The sequence below is a fragment of the Fusarium oxysporum genome, chromosome 7 (genome assembly GCF_000149955.1).
Source record: "Fusarium oxysporum f. sp. lycopersici 4287 chromosome 7, whole genome shotgun sequence".
NCBI classification, from domain to species: Eukaryota; Fungi; Ascomycota; class Sordariomycetes; order Hypocreales; family Nectriaceae; genus Fusarium; species Fusarium oxysporum.
Window position 1 is genome coordinate 621350 of NC_030992.1, and position 23201 is coordinate 644550.

At 49.3% G+C, this 23201-nt stretch overlaps 9 protein-coding genes across 18 annotated transcripts; 7 read left to right on the forward strand and 2 right to left on the reverse strand.

The window, feature by feature from the left end:
• Positions 1-72: 72 nt before the first annotated feature.
• FOXG_04900 (uncharacterized protein) lies at positions 73-1208 on the reverse strand (the record flags this gene model as incomplete). Its single annotated transcript, XM_018382945.1, has 2 exons — positions 243-1208; positions 73-187 (listed from the first exon to the last, which is right to left on the reverse strand). The coding sequence occupies exons 1-2, from the start codon at positions 1145-1147 to the stop codon at positions 73-75; spliced, it is 1020 nt and encodes a 339-aa protein (XP_018239764.1). The 5' UTR covers positions 1148-1208.
• Positions 1209-1872: 664 nt separating this feature from the next.
• On the forward strand, positions 1873-4535 carry FOXG_04901 (uncharacterized protein). The gene is made up of 4 exons (XM_018382946.1): positions 1873-2092; positions 2154-2528; positions 2572-3022; positions 3073-4535. Exons 1-4 carry the CDS (start codon positions 2002-2004, stop codon positions 3743-3745), a joined length of 1590 nt encoding a protein of 529 aa, XP_018239765.1. The 5' UTR covers positions 1873-2001; the 3' UTR covers positions 3746-4535.
• Positions 4536-4689: 154 nt separating this feature from the next.
• On the forward strand, positions 4690-5145 carry FOXG_04902 (uncharacterized protein; the record flags this gene model as incomplete). Its single annotated transcript, XM_018382947.1, has 2 exons — positions 4690-4842; positions 4900-5145. The coding sequence occupies 2 exons, from the start codon at positions 4690-4692 to the stop codon at positions 5143-5145; spliced, it is 399 nt and encodes a 132-aa protein (XP_018239766.1).
• A 1772-nt stretch (positions 5146-6917) lies between these two features.
• On the forward strand, positions 6918-7933 carry FOXG_04903 (uncharacterized protein). The gene has a single exon (XM_018382948.1). The coding sequence runs from the start codon at positions 7533-7535 to the stop codon at positions 7899-7901; it is 369 nt and encodes a 122-aa protein (XP_018239767.1). The 5' UTR covers positions 6918-7532; the 3' UTR covers positions 7902-7933.
• Positions 7934-10004: 2071 nt separating this feature from the next.
• FOXG_18927 (uncharacterized protein) lies at positions 10005-11518 on the forward strand. The gene has a single exon (XM_018399070.1). The coding sequence runs from the start codon at positions 10175-10177 to the stop codon at positions 10628-10630; it is 456 nt and encodes a 151-aa protein (XP_018239768.1). The 5' UTR covers positions 10005-10174; the 3' UTR covers positions 10631-11518.
• A 1117-nt stretch (positions 11519-12635) lies between these two features.
• Positions 12636-19148, reverse strand: FOXG_18928 (uncharacterized protein). 9 transcript variants are annotated; one of them, XM_018399079.1, is made up of 4 exons: positions 16400-19148; positions 15759-16304; positions 14790-15650; positions 12636-14736 (listed from the first exon to the last, which is right to left on the reverse strand). In XM_018399079.1, exon 4 carries the CDS (start codon positions 13993-13995, stop codon positions 13570-13572), a length of 426 nt encoding a protein of 141 aa, XP_018239777.1. In that variant the 5' UTR covers positions 13996-14736; positions 14790-15650; positions 15759-16304; positions 16400-19148; the 3' UTR covers positions 12636-13569. The 9 variants fall into 9 exon arrangements, with proteins under 9 accessions (XP_018239777.1, XP_018239776.1, XP_018239773.1 ...); XM_018399078.1 differs by having other exon boundaries at positions 12636-15650; XM_018399075.1 differs by having other exon boundaries at positions 14790-16304.
• FOXG_18929 (uncharacterized protein) lies at positions 14465-14731 on the forward strand (the record flags this gene model as incomplete). The annotated part of the gene is made up of 2 exons (XM_018399080.1): positions 14465-14468; positions 14514-14731. The coding sequence occupies 2 exons, from the start codon at positions 14465-14467 to the stop codon at positions 14729-14731; spliced, it is 222 nt and encodes a 73-aa protein (XP_018239778.1).
• Positions 15053-15331, forward strand: FOXG_18930 (uncharacterized protein; the record flags this gene model as incomplete). The annotated part of the gene is made up of 1 exon (XM_018399081.1): positions 15053-15331. One exon carries the CDS (start codon positions 15053-15055, stop codon positions 15329-15331), a length of 279 nt encoding a protein of 92 aa, XP_018239779.1.
• On the forward strand, positions 18120-22657 carry FOXG_04904 (uncharacterized protein). 2 transcript variants are annotated; one of them, XM_018382949.1, is made up of 3 exons: positions 18120-19631; positions 19727-20731; positions 20828-22657. In XM_018382949.1, the coding sequence occupies exons 1-3, from the start codon at positions 19243-19245 to the stop codon at positions 21294-21296; spliced, it is 1863 nt and encodes a 620-aa protein (XP_018239780.1). In that variant the 5' UTR covers positions 18120-19242; the 3' UTR covers positions 21297-22657. The 2 variants fall into 2 exon arrangements, with proteins under 2 accessions (XP_018239780.1, XP_018239781.1); XM_018382950.1 differs by having other exon boundaries at positions 19727-22657.
• Positions 22658-23201: the final 544 nt, after the last annotated feature.

A 23201-nucleotide genomic window follows, 5' to 3' on the forward strand; every position in this document is an offset into this window, starting at 1 on the left:
CCAGTCCCGCTTATACCCAACAAGATGGTCAAAACCCTTGGAACTCCTTCAAAAGACACATCGCTCCGTCCCTCAGAGCGAGTTCAAGATACCGTCAATGTCGGCAAAGGACAGAAGCTTGTTCGTCTCATACCAGACCTTATCCGCAAAGGCCTTACCCTCCTGCGTATACAAGAACTTGGTGTAACTGAGAAAACTGGTTAGTCATCGGTTATGCCTAGAACTCATGAGGTTCAACTTACTGGTGAATTCTCCAATCCATGATATAAGACCCATGGGTCTCCTTGCCCATAACAACACCAGCTTGCACAAATGTACTTGCTCCGTTCTTGATGCTCCGAGCAATAAGAAAGTTTACCAAAACAAAGATGTACTGAATGATGATGTTTCCCTGACCGCGTGTCAAGCTAGTTCCGCCAACCATACCTGGATCAACGAGGTTGACGATCACATCTTCGGCTTTGACGCGCTCGACTAGTTTTACTATCCAGAAGTGTGCGAGAGCTTTGGTCCTGGAGTATGAAGGAAGTGCATTCACACCAGAAGAGAAAAAGGCTTCGTTGTCGAAGAATTCCATGACGTTCTCGTCTTTGGCGTTGGGAAACTCGGCCGCTAGAGCTGTGCCTGAGTTGACGATCGTGAGATGTCCCGGTTGACCAGCTGGAGCCTTTTGCTTGAGTGTGGGAAGAAGCAGTGTGGCGAGAAGAACGGTAGAGAGGTAGTTGACCTGGAACGAAACCTCATGGCCCTCAGGACTAAGTTCGAACGTTGTCATTTGTATACCAGCGTTGAGAATGACAAGATCAATACGATCAAGAGTCTCGCACTTTTTCGCAAAGTCTTGAACGCTCTTGTATGTGTTCATATCGACCTGCCAGACGAGGATCTCGGCACTGGGATACTTGGCGCGGAGGGTTGCTGCTGCGGCTTCACCCTTGGAGATACTTCGGACAGCGATGATGAGGCGCTTGAGGTTCATGGCGAGAAACTGCTCTGCAGCGCCATAACCAATGCCGGTGTTTGCGCCAGTGATGATGATAGTGCTTTCTGAAAGGGATATGTCCTTGGGGAGGGGGGCGGGCTTGGTGATTTGGGAGCGGAAGAAGCGGTAGTCATCTGGGGTGAGTTCAAGAGACTTGGGAGCCATTGTGTGGATGTTGAATGTGGACTGTGGGGTAAGTCTGAATAAAAGTGATGATAGTTGATTGATAACGTAGTCTTGTTATTGTAAGAGCTGATGATTGTGTTTGTGATGTTCTGAGCATGATCCAAAGACATGGACATTCATCTCTTTTATGTCTTTTACAACTACACTCGGCATCATGGATTTAAAGCACATATTCGCGAATAAACCGAAAAAGGGAAATAGTTCTCATTTCTATGATGTCTTGGGTGGTAGTGTCCGGCACTGTTGACGACAACATCTCTGTGACCAAGATTGATTGGGAACCGTTTTAGGAAAGCAATAGATTGCATGCCAAGAGTTTATCTTTGGAAGGATCGAAAGAAGCATTGCATTTGCGGGCCTCCTTGAACTTGTCTGCGTCTTATTCGACGTTCGGACAGGCTCTCAATGCCCGAGACCGTTGGCTTGAGTACGATGAAGGAAGCGGGGCAGATGCATCTCGGACGAACATTAGGGCGAGAGGCAGGCAAAACACGAGCGCCAGTGAAATGGCAGATTCTGCGGAAAAGATGACTCTATTATTCTGTCAGCCTTTTTAGCCAGCGATCGGCCTTAAGCTCAATCGCCAACCCGACACTAAGCCCTGTGCTCTAACCAAAATAGGAAAACAATCGTGTCTTGGCAAGATGATGCTGACAGGTCCTCCCCAGGAGCTCGATTGCTTTCCGTAAAGAGTTAACAATCTCATCTCATCTCATCTCATCTCAACTCAACTCAACTCTTTACTCATCAATCTAAGCTTCATTCAGCGTTTTGTGAAGCCATCGAAGTTACCGGCTTGAAAGAGGATACCTTTGCATAATCTCCGAGTCATCATGCTGGAGCCTTTCTTACAACCAGTCCCTGTCCCGGAATCACTCCCAGTGCGGGCTAAGCCACGAGCTCGAAAGCCTCGTCAACAGGGTCGTGAGTTATCCCCCGGATTACAAATGATGGGCTTCATTACAGTAGTACTGATCAAGCACAGCCAAAAAGTTCGAGTTCGTCTCTTCAGACCCAGTGGGCAAACCAGCACCTGAATCTCGCAAGTTCATCCGCAGCCATGTAATGCGCGGCAAGAACACAAAAAAGTCACACCCAAAATATCCAACACTCGATGTTAGAGTCGATGCTCTCCCCGGAGCTAATGACGATGTGGAGGAGCTAGATCGCCCTGCACCCCTGGCGATCACTCGCTGCACAGATGCCATGTGGACTGTTGGCCATGCACATGCTCGCCAAGACAGAGCTTGGGTTGAGTCGCCTTCTCTTATGGTGCAACTAGTCAAGCCCCCGCCTGATCTGGACCTTTTCACGTTTGCTACACCCCTTGATAAAGATTCGAGGTACTATATTTATAGATGTAAGGTTCCCACCTATGGTCCGTCATGTAGCTAATGTTGTAGTTCTTACTACCATCAAGGAGACTATGTACCCTGCAGAATGGTGTTTCGATCCTGACGTCGAGAAGGTATGCTGGTTCCGCTGGCTGCTAGAAGATCCGGCCTACTTGCACTGCATCTGTTTTATGGTCAGCGCCTTTCAAGATCTTATCAATATGCAGTCATTACTTGGACGTGGGAAATACGAGACTGGATGGGGCGGAGAGTTCTCAGCATCAACACGAAATCGTCTTCGGCATACCATCAAACTCCTGCAAAAAAGGCTGCAAGACCCTGCCAAACAAGTCGAGGATGCAACTACAGCGACGATCATATCGTTGGCTATGATGGCTGATGCGATGGAGGACGCTCAGGCTTTCGAAGCTCACTCGAATGGCCTTCGACGGATCGTCAAGATGAGAGGTGGTTTACAAGGATATACACATAATCGGCAACTACAGATCAAGCTCTGTCGGTGAGTTCTATCCCCCAATCCGGCACTACCAAATACTAATACTGTGGCAGTGTCGATCTCGGATGGTCCATCAGAAACGGCTGCAAACCCGAGATCTACAGCGGCAAACCAGCATGGGAACCTCTCCTAGAAGCCTTTGGAACCGTAGCCTGCTCTTTCGAGATTCAAGAAACATCTCTGGACTTCATGAACGTCTACTACACCTGGGACTGGAGATTACAAAACACTTTCAAAGATCTTCGAGACTTTTCCGCCCTGGCTAACAGATACTCGCCGAGTGCCAAGAAGCTCAAACCCGAAGCGTTCCAGGAGATCATGCTGTCAATTCAGTATCGACTTTTACAACTTGACTTTTCGCAAGATCCAGCGCCGATACAGGAGGCGCTGCGTATTGGACTTCTTGCTTATGAGTCAACCATCTTCTTGCAAATACAGGGCATGAAACTAAAGTCCGACTCGTTCAGTCGACAGTTCCGCAATGCCATTCAGGCAACGCCCGTGCAAGGCGAAGCCACCGCCAACATCAAGCTTTGGCTTCTTGTGGTGGGGTCTATCATTGTCTTTGACAGCAGTGAAGATTGGCTCGTGCAGTCGATACACAGTCTGGCTGGACGACAGAGCTGGGAGGATGTCCGGGAGCGTGTGAGGGAGGTTATGTGGATTGATATCATTCACGATGTCCCTGGTCGGAAGGCCTTTGAAGCGACACAAGCATATATATGAAGTGGGAGCACAGCGGGATAAAGGTCACCTATACGGGCCTCCATCTCTCTTCAGCCCATAACAACAGAAGCTATGGCAAACTACATACTGTAACGCAAGTTTGAGTACATACTCTCCGTGAAGCAAATTTCGGGCTATGCTCCATGACGGGCTGGGATGTTACCTCAAAGACCCAGGTCATGCTTAGCTCAGAGTTGCATAAAGGCATATACAATGAAAGACTTGTTTCCCCTCTCGCCCCGGGAAAGGATAGGATGACCATTTCATCAAAGGCCCTGCCTCAAAATAAGCGAAAGTTCATGGAAACATGCAATTCAACTAACCGATACACGCAAAAGCCAGATTCAACAACTCCAGCCTGCCAGTTCCGTCCGCAATGGTAAATTCATTGATGAAACCTGGATTACTATTGGCCTTCTGGTGATGAATCTTCAGTCCTTTCTACGCCACTGTTCTTTGTTCTATGGGTAGAAGCATGGAGCTATGCACAGCTTTCACGGCTGCTAACGCAGCTTGCTACATCTACGCAGCTGTCCACGATGACTTGTCACTATTATGCTGCCTTGTACCTCACTTAAAAATCCATGCCTTGTTATCTTGCTGTCGAACCCAGCTGTACGTTCAGGGCGAGGCGGTCGTCTGGCGGTATATATCTACGAACAAAGGAAAGGCGGGATTCCTTCCAGAAGTTAAGACATGTGTAGTTAGTATGGGAAACATCGCATTCACTTGATGATCTAAGTGAAGTTATCTTGAGAGAAATAAATACAAGTCGTAATCGTCAACTCAGTTTCTTAAATACAACCTCTTCTCTTCAACAGCCAAGACCAGAATAAAGCAACTTCCACAGACCAGTCAACCAACTTCCTCACTTCAGCACACAATCCGAGATCAACTCAACTCAAATTTTCATACCATGAACTCACACAAGTCACCTACTCATCATGTCTGACTACTCTCCCTCCTCCACCTCCTACAAGACACCCGCCACCTCCCCTTCGGAGACCCTCTACAACACAGAAAACCGGATCCGCTTCGCCCCCAGCGGCACGAAGAGCTCTATCACCGACGACATCGTCGTCCTTGACCCGCGCAACGTTTAGCAGTGGCAACTGGACGCGGCCTCAGCCCGGACAGAGGGCACCACCAACAAGCTAGAGGCTCGCCTCGACAAGGCGACTGCCGAGAACCTTGCGCTCGACAGCGAGGCCGCTCTCCTCCGTTATGAGATGGACGGTATTTTCAGTTTGCGGGAGGAGGACTTGGAGAGAGATGAGCGGCGTCACAACCGGGCCCTGCTCTTCTGTGTTTTGGCTGTTTTTGCGGGGTTTCTCTGGTCTTGGGTCTTTCAACGTGGTGCCAATGAGGTCTTTGAGCTCTTCGACAGCGACCTTTCCTAAGACTTTGGGGTAATAAAGGGGGAGAGAACTAGAGGGAACATGCGATGAAGGAATTGGAAGAAGTAGTGGATCTGGATGGGCATGAAGGTGAGATGTGGTATTGCTCCTATCGCTACATCTGAGTATTTCATTTTGTTTGTGTTTGGGACTCATAGATGGGTGAGTGTTCAGATTGCATAAATACACGCTTGGGTTGCGATAATCTTTACAGTTCATTCTGCCATCATCACCTCTGGTTTGACTCGTGTCTAGCACTCACATGTAACAACACAGGCTCAGGAGGTACTGTTGGCATAAGGTGTTTACATATTCACTCAGACCTCGCCTCTGAACAGTCAAGTGATACCACAAGCTCACGAGAGAGACGTTGAGATGTTTTCGCAATAGAGTCTACTATTCGAGCTTCACTAGCTTGTGCCTGCTTGGGACGGTGTCGCCAGCATCATCGTCGAGCAACGCGACGCTACGTTAATATCGCTGCCCCAGCCAGTCAGTCAACGAGCACCTATTCATTAATAAGAGGCCCAATTATCGGATAGTTCTGCTACGATAAAAGGCTAGAGATTTAGCTCTCATTGAAATATGGTTGAGTTCCCCTTGTGTGTTCTGGCATCAGATCTGTGACTTGACACGACTGGTGGACTGGTTGTTACGCCTGGCGAAATGCGGGAAATCTCAAATTGTATTTAAATAGCTACAGATCAAGGCGACCGGCAAGACTAAAATCCCGACTTCAAGTCGGTGTCCTTCCTCATTGCCTTTAGAAAAATAATGGCTCACAATCTTGTCGTCAGTGAGCAATCAGGCTGCCTCTATTGAAGCTCAGCATGGGAGCTCTCTTCGCTCGAGAGTCATATAGTCTCGTACCTCAAGTATTGAGCACCTTATCATTTCGGATGCTCCTTATGCTTGGATAGGTAATGCTTTTCCATGTCGAGGTTATGAGATCCCCCAATTCAAAGCGTAGTTCTAGAATGTCGCATCGACCGAGACTTTTCGAGGACTGCTATCGACTAAGGCAATGCCCAGCGGGCTATGTACTATCCATCAAAGGCTGTGGCGAGAAAACAGCTCGTAAGGAGTACAGCCCTGTGTTCCTGCAAGCTATGCTAGTAGTTACGGTATGGATGCAAAGACGATGGATCGTGAACATTAGAGAGCCTTGATTGACTTACCTGTTTGAGGATTCAGGCTCTAGCTGCTCCTATCAACAGTTACAGCTTTTGAGTCGAAAGGGGATCTAGTTCCAGTCTCAACGCATACTATTGATAGGTAGGTGAATGTGAGAGACCGCTTATGAATCGACACAGAGGGTAGAACTCCAAATAGAAGCTTCATTAAACGAAGTGAGATTGTTATTCTTTTGCTTCTTATGATCTAGTGAAGGACTTGAGTAGCTCAACATGACCAATGGCACACTCCGTCTGATCGCCGCGGACGGGCTTACAACTTGGCGGCCATTTTACTTCCTCCAGAACATCATGCATCACCAGGTAATGCATAGAGCTCAAAGCTGTTCGCCCGTCTCTCTTCGTCATGCTTCGAAAAGGCTATACAGTACCTACTCCGTGGCATCCGAAGACCAGCCCAGGACTGAGTCTCGGGGGCAGATAAGTATAACACATGGACGAGCACCAACGACGATCTCAATAAGAAGATTACAAGCAGCCAGGGACCCGTCCATGGTGAGAATTGGGTGAGGGGCACCGAAGGGTACAGTCACCTCTGCTATCGCCATGATATTCTTTCATCGTGACTTACATGATCATTACCCGGGACCACAGCACTCCAGAGACCTAATATCAACACTACATCAGCACTGCTTTTCTACAAGTCTATTCTCATTCATCATCTAGTCATACCCCATTTAGTCATAACTTGAACCTCAAACACCTGGCGTAATATGTCCTTCCAGAAACAGCATCATGGTTGCTTATCCCTCAATCCTCCGAATCATGCATATCAGCGCGACCCGACAGTTTGGTAATAAACGGCCCGTTTACAAGGCAAATTTCCCCCCTTCTGCAACCACATTGGAAAAGAATACCCGTCCTTTCCGTGCCCTATTCTGCCTAAACCTCCGAAATACAGGTGAAACGAGAACAATGACACTCTTGTAATTGCTTTGGGTAGGCCTCCTTGTTGATCAATATCCATTCACTTGCATAAGTTATGTCTTCAACGGCGGTCATTCCTGTTTCTGATAGAGTTCTTCAAGGCTAGCCCTACCAAGCTGCATCAGGTTGTTTGAAAATGCTCCGGAGCCATATAACTAGCTGTCTATAATTCGGAGATGATCTACCTGTGGGTTGTAATGCCTCGGTGGGTTCATGACGTTCTACCATGCTTGGTCCTGCTTGTTGTCCTTGTAAGGGTGATTATGTCAAATGTCCGTCCCTTGTCCTGCCTTACCGCCTGGCCCGAAACCTGAAGTTCGATCGCAAGAACACCCCCACAAGCTAAAAAGTTCAGGCATGTCAAGGGGGCAGAACCACGATCCCCTCACGACGGCGCGGCACGGCCTCGGTTTCCGGAACCAGCAGTGGGGTGCGTTTGTGGTCCCAAGGTTACATCCGTTCCGTGAGAAGGAGAAGAAGGGCAACACTGCCGGAGATTATTTAGGTAGAGACGGCACTGGGTGCTGTGATATGGAGGGAGCGAGGGAGAGAGAGAGTTTCAAGTGGGAGGCAAAGCAGACAGAGAGAGAAACAAGTAAAATTAAGAGGCGACGGCGTAGCAGCATTGATAAGAAATGACAAACCAACAAACTTCAGATAAAAAGTGTCACAACTGAACTCTGTGGTTAGTGGTGTTCAGTTGAATGCAACATGTACTGCCGTTCCGCTGACGGAATGTCGAGAACGGCACTTTTAGACCAGGAACCACTTGCTAAACTAGCATCGCGAACTAAACTAGAGAAACTAATGATATGGAGAAACTATCGACGTCAGAAAAGGAACTCACTGGAGTGGTCGGAAAACACACATAATACCCTCCGACCCAATTCGGCCCTCGGATGGAGGTCCTGGGAACGGTAACCACCTCCGTTCTAGAAGGTTTCTCGGCCGTGGGCACCAATTCTGATACTGACGACGCAAAACAAGCATGATCTGATCTTCATTACTTTTTAAGAGGTTCTGTTTGTACGTACTTTGTAGGAATTGCTTGTGAAAACATCCTATTACCGTTGACAGGTAGGGATCATGATCCTGCCAGGCCGATAATCTCATTTACATGTGCTTATACGCCATAGCCAAACAATTATGCCTCATTCTTCTTTTACTTGGCAAGTCTTGTGATATGTGAAAATACCTAGTTTCACCTCAAACTTGCAGATCAAGGTCCAGACTCTGTTGATGCATTCATGGTTCACAGAACATGCCTTTCGGGTCAACGCAATAGAGTGGATCGAATATTGAATTGAATTGAACCATCACTAAACAAAGCCCACAATCCGCAAAGTCTATCACACTCTAACTAGTCTCTCCCATCTGTGTCCAAGCACCTGACAAGCGCGGAATTGTACCGAATAGTGCGGTGCTCGAGCCCTTTTCCACCAAAAAGCATAAACTGGAGCCTTATGAGAACGGACCTTATCCTCTACAGCCCCAGCTTTTTGAACTCCATCGCATGTGATTGTCTCGAGTTAATTACCACTACGGCTATCTCCAGGTTTACATACAGTATTGTGCCAATATGTGCTTGCTGTTATGTTAAAAAAGCAAGGATAGAGCGTTTACGTGCCAAAACAAGCCTGGCCCGCATAAGCACCGAGGTGCCGCCCTGCAGAAAGAGAAAAGCGCATTTAAAACCAATCTGGAGAAACGAGCAAGGCCAATGAATCTTAAATCCCAAGACAGGAATAAGAAGCGGGAACCCTCGACGTCTCTCCCCTGCAGGGATTGCGTGGCCCAGCTGGGGACAGGGCCAAAGAACAAAAACCCCTGATGTTCAGAGCCCAAAAGAGGAATCATTCGAGAATATTTCTGGAAGCATTCCATTTTTGGTAGGCGCTACGAAGGTGGGTGTGAGCTGTTTAATTCGTCCGTCTCTTTTTTTCCACCCCCTCAAAATGTCGATCGTCAGGCTCTTATCACCGGTTATTATAGCTTCATCCTTCTGAAGAGCAAGGTAATATAGCCTCAAAAGGTAGGTCAACCGCATGTAAGTCACCGCTTACAGCTATCGAGATTAAACGTCGTTACGTCCGAGGAAGCCGAGATGTCATTCATGTCATATCTGTCACTGTATCATCGCAATATCAAGGCCATATTCCCAGTTGAGGGCACATCGCCCGACGTAACCTTAATTAACGTGGTTTCAGATAGAGGATCGCCCTCGCTAAAACTCGTCGGTTAGCAGCTTCACTGATACTCAGTGTCAAAAAATGACCCCCCCTCGGCACTTAACATAGATAGGAAACGTCTCGGATAAATTAGAATTGGCAGAGAAAAGGCCAGCCCTACGGATAACGTTTAGCGAAGAGACGACAAGCATTTGGCTCCTTGAGCATTGGCGCCGAGGATTAAATCCTCAACGCGGCAATGGGGCACAGTGAGTATTTTTCCCCGATCAATTGGAGGTGAAGTCTGGCAGGGCTATGAGTCAAGGATAGCGGCGTAGCATTCAAGTCTTGACGCTTAGATCCTGAGCCCTGCAGGATTCTGAGGGCGATCCGAGCATTTTTGGTCGAGATGCAAAAATAGCCCACCGTAAATATCCTCAATCTGATACAAGACATTAAGTTCAGGTATCGCAAACTGTCAAGAGAACTTTATGTGCAATAACAAGACTTGGCAACATCAATAAATGAAATGGAAAAGAACTTTTGAGGCTCACGGATTGCCGGATGAGCTGTGCAATTGTACGCGTCGTACAACATCATCTGTGAGACATGTTGTGCTCAATAGTTGACTTGCCTAACAAGCAGCATCCCAGCTCAACCCCGGGCTCTCGTTGAGATTGACCATGTTCTCAGGCCACTTGGCTTTTATTTCCGTGGCAATTGTCATGTGAAAGCGCCTGTACCATGTCGATTGTTGCAGTGGCTCGTGGGAATATTGCTTTTTTTCAAATGGCCTCAAACCCCACAGATCTTCCCGGCCCGCTGCAGCCCGTCGTCAGCTTTCACATCTCAGCTACCGACATATCGCCTGCTGCACCTAAGACACAAGAGAAAAACAATAGGCAGAGCAGTCGTGATATACTCGGCACAAGACAACGCTCGTACAACATCCTCTCAGATGAGCGAGTACATGTGGACCTGTTGCAAGTTTCAGGCTTTCGTGCACTTGCACTCGCACACTCTCCAGTTGGAGGCCTGACGGACATAGAGACCAGACCACCTCGGAATTCCGTCATCCGCGGAGCAGTTGGTGATCCGTTCTGCGGCGGTCGATCCCTAGGGCAAAGAAGCCGAGGGGGGCGCTACGGAGTGATATCAACTTGGATAGGGCTGTGGGAATCCCCCTCCCCAGTGTGTTGACGATTGGGTTATTTCCCCGACGCCTTTGGGCCGAGATGTTCAATGAGAGAAGGTCCGCTTCTCCATGCCAAGAGGGCATCGAGCTTTGTATTGGAGGCTTCGGATGAGGAAGCTAGAGCGGCCGCTTGGCTGATCCGCTTTCACGATGAATGGAGGGCGCCTGAAAAATGGATCGATGGGGGAGTGAATGCCGTCCTCTTCTCTGTGTCCGGTGATGCCTGTCAATAAGACTCTTTCGCCCTCCTGAGTGAGGCGATACTTCCCTTTCTGGATAATCATTTAAGAGTCATGAATGAGGTCTCAAACTTGTTTGTACAAGTCAGCTGCCGAATGAAGAGCGGTGAGATGTCATCGTGAAACACCAATCCCAAGATGGTGAAGATCGAGAGAAATATAATCAGAGACAAGACCAAGCAGATCTCCCATAATAAGCACCCCCTTTCCATATTCCTCAGCCACATATGATTTCTATTTCCCTAGGAATAGTTACGTGTCGCATGAGCAACCCGACTACAATGCTCCAGCCCTAGACCAGACTTCTCAAGACGTCCAGTCGCAACACGAGAATGCAAGGCGCCAAGATGCAAAGACAAAAGTGCTTCTGACTATTTCCTCTGATAGACGCGCGGTTCAATTTGTTTCATAGACTACTGATCAGCCACATGCCGTTCTGAGACTCAGATTGGATATCGTGGTAATTGATAGCCCACTTTTTTAGTCAACGGCAATGTTTTGATCATGGCTCGTTGAGCATGATTGCATTGGACGAGATGCGATGCTGATCATGTCACTAGAGACACTATCCCCTGAAATCCTGATGAAAAACTGTATATGTAATGATGCTCCGTGCCGGAGGTTACGGACCGGAGGCAATGGAACAAACGGTGGATGTGTAGATAATCTCGTGTGGCTATATCTCCGAACGAATCAGTTCCGGAAATCGCCAAAATAGAAACAGTCTATCAACTCCTTGTATCAAACACGAGGCCGAGTGCAGTTGCTATTCAGGGTCTTAAGATGTTGGTTCTCAACTTGACTTGTAATCCGTTCAACGTTGTATTGCCACAGTAGAAACCAGGATATCAGCGGCGTCTTTAGATGTAGAGTTTTCGAGCCGCATTTGCCAAGAGTGCGCCCGTAGCCAATCCCGCCTTGATGGGCTGAAAGCCCACTGCCTTGGTAATTCTAAAATGCCCTGTAGACGAAGGAGTCTGTGGCGCGCCTCTCCCGCACCCGCAGGGCTGTGCTGCTGCAGTTACGGGCGTCGTTCAAGTCTCTAATTTTGAACCTCGTTCAGCTCGGTTTGCCCAACGCGAAGCCGAAGAGTTTCGGTAGACGCCCTGTGAGGAAGAGAAAAAAGACTTACGTGGACTACCATAATTTCGAACCTCTAAGACCAAGGGAATGACAGGGCCCTTTTGTTTTGCAAGAGATGAACCTCGGCAACCCCACCGTTCAGACTTTCATACTTAGTCGACTCCGTGATTGCCACTGGACTTGACTCAAAGGAGATAATACCCCGGGCGCTATTGGTCAGGACGGATGTACGGATTTAGACAGGGCTTGAGACTTGTGAATTCAGGAGTAGGACAACTGAATTGCATGGCGTTTTACAGTGTTCAGAATTGTAAATTATGCCCAGAGTTGGGAGACTTCGTTTGGATAACATTTTCCGCGTGCTTGACTGACCATACAATACCTCATGTGGGGCGTCAAAAGGCAGCCCAGGACATTGTGGAACACGATACCAAGAGAAATACTACAGTGTCAAACTCTCGTCGTGAGGAACAACAATAGTAGATCTGGAATGTTAACAAAAGCAACAGTCATCACCGAATAATTAAGTCAATGCATCAAGGGTCTTGTGATGCCATGCCATGGACTGCTGGTCGAGCTTGGATCTCGCATCTGTCAAACCCCTCGGAATATCGCCCAGATACCTTGCAAAGGGTGCTAAAAAAGCCACACTAACGTAGTTTTATCGAGATCGACAGTGGACATTTCGCGGGTGTGAAATAAGGTGTTGCTGCGCCTCGTTGAGTCGTCATCAGAGTTGTCAGTATCAATTCTCTACCAATTGTCTGTAAAGCAACCAAGACAAGACCAATCCTCTCTCTCACCGGCAGTAGCTCAGGGCGTCAATCTTGGAAAACATCCATCCATCCATCCATTCCTGAAACCCCAACGTCGGTGCAACATCAACAGGGCCCCTCGTGCCCACTTTCTGAAATCAAGGTGCTGACACCGCGCAGGGACTTACCGCTCGGCAGTTGGGGGCGTACCCAGATTTTGCTTGGCTCAGGCCTTTTGGTGTTGTTCGATAGGGCGATCGCGCACACGTCCTTGGCTCTTGATACGAAAAGCCCACTGAAACAGGGTCGTATTCTTTCTTTCTTTCTTTCTTTCTGCGCCTGGCCCATCCGAAACGGCAACAGAGCGTCAAAACGGCAGTGCGTGACTGCAACGTCAGGGCCAGCTCGTGACCTAGACCCGGGCGGCACAGGGCTGAACGAGGTCGTCATTGGCGCTTCAGGGTCTCAACATCATGCTAAGGGTCAATGGTGCAGTGCTAGTCTCAGATTCGGGAGGCCTGTCTATTGGTAATTTCGATTCACGAGACGATGGCGGGCCCTTCGATAGCGAAAAACCATCCATTCATGGCAATAATGTGCGAAAACAAACAGGCATGGCTATAAGCCTGCAAAGTCTAAAACGAACCATTACAGTAGAGAATCTCCACCATTAATAATCGCGTACTTTGCAACCGACAACTCTACTGTACTCTTATGCTGCAGGAACCTAGAGGATAAGGTATCAACCGTGCAAAGGCATGGCTGTTAGGTTTCGCCTGGCCTCCGCGCGTCAATGTTTAATCCACCGAAAATTGACGGCCAGGGAGTGAGCCTGCAAAGGCGTGTGAATCCGGCGAACTGACTACCCTATTCGTAATAGCCTAAAAGGGTCCGAGGGAATGGAGAGCTAAACGTTAGCAGAGAACGTCCCGCGTCCAAAAAGTCAATGGTCGCTGAGCGTGTGCCGGATAGTGGGAGATTTGCCGCTGCCGGGAGACGAAAAGAGCGTGTACACACATACACGTATTCTCCCCCAAGAATGGCTGAGTAGGATGACGAAAGGTGATGACGCTGAGGCTCAGGTGAAGGTTTGGGGCGAAACGGAGATAAGTGGCAGGATGTGGAAGCACGAAAGAAGCAGGTACAGAACTGCCGAATGCCTGTCCCGGGCGTCAGACCTTCTAATGAGAGAAAGAGAGCTACAGTGAAGTGGTGAAGGTGTGGCACAGGCCGGTAAGTTCGGTAGCTTTGCAGCCAAGGCGTTGGTTGACTTTTGCCTTTCACACCCTCCATCGGGGCCTTCAAGTTTACCGAGAGCCCTATGACTATTGCAACTATGGCTTGACCTTGATACTGCACTGCATAAACAAAATCCAGTTTTGTAATTCCGCCGTGGGTCAATTTCTCATTTCCTTTGTCTTTGAATGTGGCTTTGGCGGTCTTGGAACTACCACCATCTACTTGGCTCTCAAGTAGATCACAGCCTGATTCGGATTGAGATTGACCGAGCTTTTCTCCACGTTCGGCAGATGCATGTAAGTATCTGCTATTTTATTGCCCGTCGCTAACAATGGATTGTAACGTTGCTTCATCCTCGACTGTAATGACAAGAGAGAGAATACAATCGAATATCATTTTTGCCTCCCGTTGTTGAGACGTGTTAACTGTACAGTACACATCTTGGCAGTACAAATCTTATCACACCACCAAGACAGCCCTAACACTGGACAGGCAATTCAACAGATGCCAAGACTGCAATCCCATGGGTAGGGCTGAGAGCCAAAAAAAGCCGCTAACCTGCCCTGCCGTAGGCGCCGCCAACCAAGTCACCCCCGGCCGAGGTCCGAAAGAGTGTGGCGCGTGTACGAACAAGCCACGAGGGTACGCGGGTACTCTCCCTCTCCCCACTTGGTCAAAACTTAATTCCCCTATGCCATGCTCTCTGATGGAGACCAAAGAGACCTGGACCTGGAAGTCCACGACTCAGTGCAACACGACAGAACGCAGCTTGCGTCGCAATGGAAGTTAGGGATACTGTAGGGCTTAGTACAATACCGGTAGGTGAGGTGCAGAGCGGAGTTAGGGACTTTTTACCGCCAATTTCCAGTCATCCATCCATTGTCCCTTGAAGGCTTGAACTCTCGACAGGGACGATCTTCATGTGCCGGGTTGGTAATCATCTTGTAATCCTCATTAACTTGGTGTAGCTGAGGTTGCGAAACTTGTTGTATTCCAAACGAGGTAACCCAGCTACCACCACCAGATTGAACCTGTAGCTTCGTAACACGTTGATCGTAAACAAGAATCGGTCCTGCTCCAAGGACAGGACCACGACCCCATCCTCAACACCATGTACATGCAGACCCTTACCTTGGACAAACAATGCCTTGGACAGCAGCAGCAGCAGCAGTTGGTTGATGCCTTGAGAGGGTCACAGCCAAACTGCCTGCCTCTTCTGGAATGTCGTGCACCCGACGGATTGGATTCGCTCCTCACGGTGAGAGGATCAGTTATCAGGAGGAACCAAGCCAGAATGGGTTCATCAGAAGGTCGTATCGAACCGTCGATGCGCGATGCTTTCGCTATCCGCTCCCTTGGCCGGGTGCAGGGACCAGGCCACGACGACTAACACGGACGTCTAAGTGGGGGGACACGACCAAGGAATTCCCACCACGTCCGTCCGTGTTGGCTCAGCTTTTTCTCTCTGGGTCGTGGGATCCCGAACGAGCAAGTCTGAGTGTGCAAGATGCTGAAACTAGCTGTTTGGCTTGATGGATACTGTACTAGAAACTATAGTCTAGGCAGCCGAATTGCTTCTTCATGCTAGTGGGCGGAGGCCGCCGTTCTCAGATCCATTCACCAATGCCTTAGGATCTGGCATTTGATAAGGCGGAGTAAAGATTCATGAGGGAAGCTAATGAGCCAAGCATCATGAAGGAACTGGCTCGCTAAAAATGATGAGATGTCAATGGGGATTGAAGGATGAGACTAGACTCTACTAGCTAGGGCTGGAAGCATCTTGACAGCAGCCACAAACTTGAATTGCGTAAACGTACCAAACAGATGAGCAGAATCAATGACGGACACACGCGCACGCATGCTGCAAGAATTGCCTGTTGTCTATCTAACCGCTTTCTTCTCATGGGCTCTGCTTGTCTGTCGCATGTCGTCAGGCGATCCCTATTGAGGGAGATATCATTCAAGGGGGATCCGCTTGGGATGATCCTGGCACGTTAGGCAAGATCTCCAAACTTCTTTACCCGCGGGGTTTTATCGATGGAGAACATTTCGTAATTCACCTGCAATCCTGAGAGATATAGTACGTTTACATTTACGTACGTTTGCAGTATTTGTCCAAGAAAAGATGCCACTAAAATTGGTCTCTTATTCCCGTTTGCTTTAAAATGACATTTCGTCTGTTGGAAACCGCGTGCTCGGCCAGTGAGACTGACACAGCGACATCTCATGTCCAAGCGGCTGTACCTAGCTTTTCCTGTGTTTGGCAGGTTGCATGAGAGACGGGGCGAAAAACCGTATTTGCAAACGTCCTGTATTCTCTTTCGCGCGGTTCTCAAAATTGGGCTTTTGTCGATACTGCTGATCTTGGGTTGAATCAGCGTAGTCGAGTCATTTACCCCGTATCTTCCATGCCATCGGTCGCTGACCAAGGAATGAGAAATGAAATGCTCCCACTCACCGCTGAGCCTCAATATTCGAAGTCAGATCGTTCTTGGCATTTCTATTGAGGCTGGAATGTGCCAATGACAATAAGATAAAAGGTTTCGCTCCAAGTCGCGACCGTTGACCGAGCACCGTCCGTACCCGTATTAACGCAAATAGGTTCAGGCTCTTGGCCGTGGCGCGCGTGGGTAAGGGGAAAGCCCAACCGGCCGGCCACGAGGTTGATGACGAGGCGGCATAGAGGAATGACGGCGTATTAAGGGCCAAGACGACCGCAAGGCGATTCCAAGCCACGATATTCGTACAGTGAAAGAGGAGAAGCCCAGACGTAGAATGCCCTGTTCGGCTGTAATCTGCTCGGTGTTATTCGAATCACAACTGCCGTTGGTAAAGTGTATTATAGGGCCAAGGCGAAATATCCATGGATTTCTTTCTGGCTGTTGGTGGGTTTGAGGCTAGGAATAGCTGCGGGAGGCGGACGGGATGCACTTGAGTGACCAGTAAGCATTGCAGGTGAGAGAAGCGGAAGCGGAAGCAAAAAAGAAACCAGCCGGCAACGGAGCAGGGAAGAAGCCTGTCCTGTACTGTAATGTCGTAGGGCGTGATTGAGTGAATGTGAAGCATCTCGTGCAGATGCTACCACCCACGGCTGTCTCTATGAATATGGGATCATGGCCGTCAACGGCAAGAGCAGGCAGGATTAGATGGACAAATGTGCGTATAGCAATACCGATTCAGTGGGTAGGTTGGGTTGCGCAGGTGAGCAAGGGATCATGACTCCATCTCAAAGGTGAGAGAGGTAAGGTAAGGTAAGGTCAGATACTGTACATTGGCCGACAGCCAAGATTTGGTACCCTACTAGATCAACGCCCTCAAGGCGTCCAACAAAGCTCCATTGACTGCCCTGCCCTACACCCCTCTCCCCCGCGGGAGGCTAACCCCCAACAGCTTGTGCTTCGCCCACACCCAAGTGCCCAGTCCAGCCCTCCAGGGCAGAGAGAGCAGCGCAGGGCTACAGGGCAAGGTGGTATTCTGATGGAGCCCATCTCAAACGAGAGTCCGTAGGGCAGGGCAGTCAAAGACCTCTCAGGAGCACCGTCGGAGCGGGGATAACCCCCTGTAAACGACTTGCGGGACCCTTCTCTGGTCGACAACAATAGCGGAACGCAGAGCCAGATTGATGCCGCACCCCCCTGTTCTGCTCCTCTTGTCTGTACGGAGGGCCAAATGAGAGACAGTTGGGAAGGGTAAGCAGCTGGACTCCTCTGTAAGACGATTCTCAGCGTTCAGAAAGGTTGAGCGTAATACGGCGTTTTATGTAAGAGCCAAGTGGAGGAGCTATCACATCACCCTCTTTTTTTTTCTGCTTCTAGAGATGCAGCCCATCATGATCTTGACAAAGGGAACTAACGAATCTGTGGGTGATTTGAACTGACAGTTGTTGGTAGCACATGCAAGCCCATGGATGAATAGGATAGGATCTTTTGGCATGCCACTGCACACCCGTTCCGTCCCTGTGCCTCAATAACTGTGCTGTAGAGAAAACACACTGATGCTACAGTACAAGGGACGGATATGCAGCTCCATCTTGAGCAAGCGAGCGGGTGACGATGGCATGGCATGGCATGGCATGGCATGTCTGGCAGTTGACAGAAGAGTCTAGTAGGTAGAGAGAGTCTCGTTAACAAAAAGAAAGACGTTGATATTGCGCTCGTCTTGGCTTCGTCTTTTGGTAGCTGGTATATATCCTCACACCCCCCTTCATCGGCAGATGCTCACTCCCCCCGTCTTGTTGCTCATGTTCCCACCTCTTTTTCCCTTCTTCAGCTTGTATCTTGTTCTCCGTCACATCTTATTACTACTTTCGAATAGTTCAAGAACGGGAATAAGCTGTGAACACAAGAAATGAGGCGTGCAGATATCGTCATTCCTACCGCCACATTCTTTTTACGTTGCGTTGTAAGGCAAGGTTGCCTTTCAAATCTCCAGAACTTGCCTTGTCCTGCCATTTTGCACTCCCGGGCCCATCTTCAGCCCTCCCCCCTTCTGTACCGTACCCTACCAGCTGCTAGCCCAGTTCAGACTCCCCCCTACGCTCCACCCCCGTAGGCGTACCTACAGGGGTTGTCGACAGCGCTTGCCGACGCCAGGAACAGTGAGTGTAACAGCGCCAGAGCATCAACGTCAACGCTGGATCTCCCATTAACCTGAGGTGCTTGATGCGTAAGGTGCAGATTGAACTTAACCGCTTTGCCTCCCACCTTCCTTTTCCCATCCGATTCTTCAATACCACATCCCGCACGTTGGTTCTTCATATTGGATCTGTTTTCTTCGACTTTTTTTTTCATTCTTCTCTTCTATCTACAACCAATAAATATATACTCCCAAATAAACAACAGCATTCCTCCAGTTTCAAACAGCATCCCCGATACGCTCTGTCATTCGTCGACCTTTTTTTGCTACGGCATTGGCGGACGCGGACCCAGCTGCACCAGGTTCTGCAGAGCACCTATTGTGTCTTGGACTGACCAGACGGATACCCCGAAGCCATCATCGCCACCACACAACCACCCCGTAACACCCTAGCACCAACAACATCGCTTGTTTATTTCGGTCGGATCTTCAAAGTAAAAAAAAAAAAAAAAGGAGGCCGCAAACGGGGAAGAAAAGAGGTCATCAACAGTTTAACCGAGAAACCGTTACCTTCTCGACAACCGTCTATTCTATGACGGATTAGTCTCGGGCCTATGTCATCCTAGCTTCAGCCTCCCTTAACTTCAGCTGCCATTGTCTTGCCTCTGCTCCATCTTCAGCTAGAGTCATCCCAACTGCCAAGCTTCCCAATTTCACAACAGCAACATGGCCTTTCCTCCTCAATATAGAGAACCTGCTCCGGGTCTCCCGAGCATTATAGTCCCTACCTCAGGCGACCGTTTCCGAAGCCACGCGAGTCATCACCACGAATTGCCTTTTAGTGGGAGCCCTGCCATGTCAATACCCGGCATGCCACCAAGAGACGACGTTCCTCCACCACTACCTCCTCCTCGATATCCCGGCTTCGATCAACCTAGTGCTTTGGCTGAAAGTATGAGGGAAAAACGGGAATATGCTCATGGCTCTTTTGCAAGTGGTTACGGAAGCATGAACTCATCATATCATGAAGATCGCCCGAGCTACCAGCGAAGAAGCAACACAGGCGCCTTCGGCGACCGAGATGAAGGTTATGCTAGTTACTCATCTACAGATAGGTATGGCTTATAATGCACCTCGCATTGGTGCGATTCAAGCTTTCAATGGCTTGATAAATACTCTGGATCAACGAACTAACATTGTATAACCACAGGTCCCGAGAATCTGCTCCCAGTGGCTTTGGCCGCCTACACAACCATTTCCAATTCCAGTCCCCTGCCGACATACATGGGGATACCCTCAAGAAGAAGCTTGACCAAACTCGTCCTTTGGAAAAGTCACCACCTCGATCACTTCTTAGCTCATCAGCCAACGAGCTCCTCTCACGAAGACCTTCAGCGGAAGGTCGATTCCCTCCAGCCCTCAGTGTTCCAGTACAAGTACAGCTTCCCATCCACTCCCGAGGCATTCTAGGATCTCCCGCAAGGTTGACCGACACACCAATCCACTCCGCCATCTCTCCACGAAGCACACCCTTTTATCATGGTGATAGATCACCAAATGATAGCTCAGATATCGATCGTTCACCTCGAACACGAACAAAGAGGAATAACAGCGACGATGCCACTTCAACAAATAGCTATGACTTCACTGGAGCAGAGGATATGGAGATGGAAGATGGACAATCACTCAAGCGACTACACATTGATGATGCTTATGTGCCAGGCGGTCAAAAGAGACGGGCGGCCAGTCCTAATGATGAGCACATGCTTGGCATGCCAGATATGTCTCGACGCCGTGACATGAGCTCACGCGGATCTCCTCAAGGTCGATACACCTCGCTTCCTCGAGGTGCTACTATGCCTTCAGTCTCAACTTCACGATCCAACTCATACATCTCCAACATGTCAATGTCCATGCACCCTGCTGGTCTTGCGACTGCCAATTCGTTCGGTCGACGCTCACCTGTGGGCCCCTCTCCCGGTGGCATCTCACCTACATCTTGCAATTCACCCTACACAGCTCCTGTATCACTCAACCCAAGCCCTCGAACCTCCATCTCTGGCCGGGGATCAATTCACTCTAGGACCGTTTCGGGTGCCAGCACACGTAAGATCACTGAGGTGCAGAAGCCTGGCGGAACTAAAGTGCAAGGCTTCTTCATGTGCGAGTGTTGCCCCAAGAAGCCCAAGAGGTTCGAGACGATTGAGGAACTCAAGTAAGTCAGATTTCACAATCAGCAGCCCCACTTCAGATGAGGCTGCGTGAGATTATAGGACTCGTCGTTTATGTTTCAATGCTAACCAACAACTAGCGCTCACGAGGCTGAAAAGCAATACGAGTGTTCGTTCTGCGGCAATCGTTTCAAGAACAAGAACGAGGCAGAGCGCCACCAGAACTCACTCCACGTGCGCCGTCATTCATGGTCATGCTCAGCTCTCTCCGGATACGATAGGGCTTTCCACGATTCTACTAACAGACCTGGCGAAGCTGACACCTGCGGGTACTGCGGCGATGAATTCCCACGATCTGGACGTGGCCCTGGTACAGGTGCCTTGAGTGGTGGTAATGCGCCTCGGCACGCCACGGACCAGGACTGGGATGAGCGTATCAGGCACCTGCAGGAAGTGCACAAGTTCCGAGAGTGCAACTCGTCCAAAAAGTTCTTCAGAGCGGATCACTTCAGACAGCATCTCAAGCACAGCCACGCGGGCACCAGTGGAAAGTGGACCAACATGCTGGAGAATGCCTGTATGTTGGAAGAAGACCCAACTCCCCGGTAAATCGACACAGCACAGTACAGGTTCGGCCGCGGATGGGCACCAGAAAGACCTACAGGTTCGGCCGCCAAATGACGAGTCAATGCTAAAGCGCTGGTGGGTGTTGGTGATTCAAGATAAGTGGAGGATCAGTCGGAAGAGGGCGGGGTACAAAAAGGGAATCGCCGGCGCCCAGAGAAAGGAAAAGGATCAGTGGGTCAGAATCCATGGAGCTTCCATCGGAAGATCAGCATCGAAACACTGGCCAAGAAATCGATCAGCGTTTTGAAGTCATCGAGCCGTTGGGATGTTTGGAAACAACAAACCGGCGACAATTGTACAACGTTCCGCCCGCAACAGACCACCAGCTATCCAAACAGTATCTGAAATGGCAAGGCATACGACAGACGCGGAGAAAACTCTGTATCGCGTGGGCGGATTGCCGCATGATGCAGATGCGGCAAGTCCAAGACGAATCAAGGTGCCGCTCCAATGCAGCCGTTGATCTCTTCGGATCAATTGGGGTATTCCGCGTGCACCTAACGCGCCTAGGCATGCGGTTGTCCGCACCTAGTCATTGGGCTGCCTCTCAGGGCTGAAGCACGAATGTGGCAGTGCTGTCGGAAGGGAGGGACAACGGCCAAATACTACCTTGGCATGTTCCGTTGCATCTACAAATATTGCAACAGCGTTTTAACGTTTTACCGGCGGCCCTAAGCGACATGGAATCTTGTCTGCGAGCGGACTCGCACTTGTGGTGGCCAATCAACCATTGCCTTCTGATCCAGGGTTCAGGTGGAAGGAGGCCCATTGCCCGACAAACCTGAAATGCACATGGCGAAATGAGTTTGACGATGGATGAAAAGCAGGCGATGGCACAAATGAGAAGACGCAGGCCTGGGGCCATGCGTCTGTGGATGCGCTACTTTCTGACTGGGCTTGGGATCCCTGCCGACAACCCAGTCACGGATGAGCTACACGACTGCCGGAGTTTGGTAATGGAATGGAGATACATACAAGAGGAGATTCATGGCAGAAAAAGCCCAGGCGTTGTCTTCAGAGGTTAGCACTTCAGCTAATGCTCACCAACAAGCGAGCGAGGATGTCGGCAAGTGAAATGGGGAGGACAAAGGCTTCACTTCGTATACATATTAGCTGGCACAGCTTGATGCTGATGTCGCATGCATCATCTTATGGGTCACGGTACAAAAAGGTTCAATCATGGTAACGGTCACGGTTCATCGGCGCGGCATTGGGACACATGGCATTGCTTATTATTTGAGATTTCTGGTTAGGGACATATCAGACTCGGTCATGTAGATATAAAGTAGTCTGACAAGATAAAAATTGCAGCTCGAATTCTTAATACCTCAGTTGTCTCTGCCGTGTTCTGTTCTGTTCAGTCATTGTGACGCGATGCACCAGCCAGTTCCAGTTTGTGAAACATAGCGTACCCAACACTGAGGTTGCGGCCGTTGCAGGGACCAGGCAAAGACGGCACATCCAATTTCTTTGTAAGGCTTAGTTGGAAAGATCTGCGAGGCTTTTCAAAGGGCATTCATTCATCAAGCCTGAACATCAGAATTAAATGCAGAGTTGCCTCGGGCACCGGCAAGTCCATTATCAGACAAGAACACAGCGGAATTGAAGCGCATATCACTCCCATTTGGGCAATTCGTGTCGCCTAAAATTGTCTGTCTGTTCAGCTGAAGCCTCTAAAAGTTCAGCTGGCTGGGTTTGATGTTTCTAACACCACCCTGGACGCGGAACTGGAATCGATCACGTGATAACTCGTATAACTGCGCTGTTCGGGACGTACTGTCTGGGGAGCTACGAGGTACACTCCATTCGTGGGATAGTTGATGTGTTATTTGACGGAAATAGATGAGACGATGGTTGCTTTGAATTGACGATGGGATTTGAGAAAGT

Coding starts and splice junctions, on each gene's coding strand:
- FOXG_18927 (XM_018399070.1), top strand. CDS start 10,175: ATGTCGATTGTTGCAGTGGCTCGTGGGAATATTGCTTTTTTTCAAATG.
- FOXG_18928 (XM_018399079.1), bottom strand. CDS start 13,995: ATGGAGGGTGTGAAAGGCAAAAGTCAACCAACGCCTTGGCTGCAAAGC.
- FOXG_04904 (XM_018382949.1), top strand. CDS start 19,243: ATGGCCTTTCCTCCTCAATATAGAGAACCTGCTCCGGGTCTCCCGAGC. Junction 19,632..19,726: donor AGTTACTCATCTACAGATAG/GTATGGCTTATA, acceptor GTATAACCACAG/GTCCCGAGAATCTGCTCCCA. Junction 20,732..20,827: donor GAGACGATTGAGGAACTCAA/GTAAGTCAGATT, acceptor ACCAACAACTAG/CGCTCACGAGGCTGAAAAGC.
- FOXG_04903 (XM_018382948.1), top strand. CDS start 7,533: ATGTCCGTCCCTTGTCCTGCCTTACCGCCTGGCCCGAAACCTGAAGTT.
- FOXG_04901 (XM_018382946.1), top strand. CDS start 2,002: ATGCTGGAGCCTTTCTTACAACCAGTCCCTGTCCCGGAATCACTCCCA. Junction 2,093..2,153: donor AAAGCCTCGTCAACAGGGTC/GTGAGTTATCCC, acceptor GATCAAGCACAG/CCAAAAAGTTCGAGTTCGTC. Junction 3,023..3,072: donor CTACAGATCAAGCTCTGTCG/GTGAGTTCTATC, acceptor ATACTGTGGCAG/TGTCGATCTCGGATGGTCCA.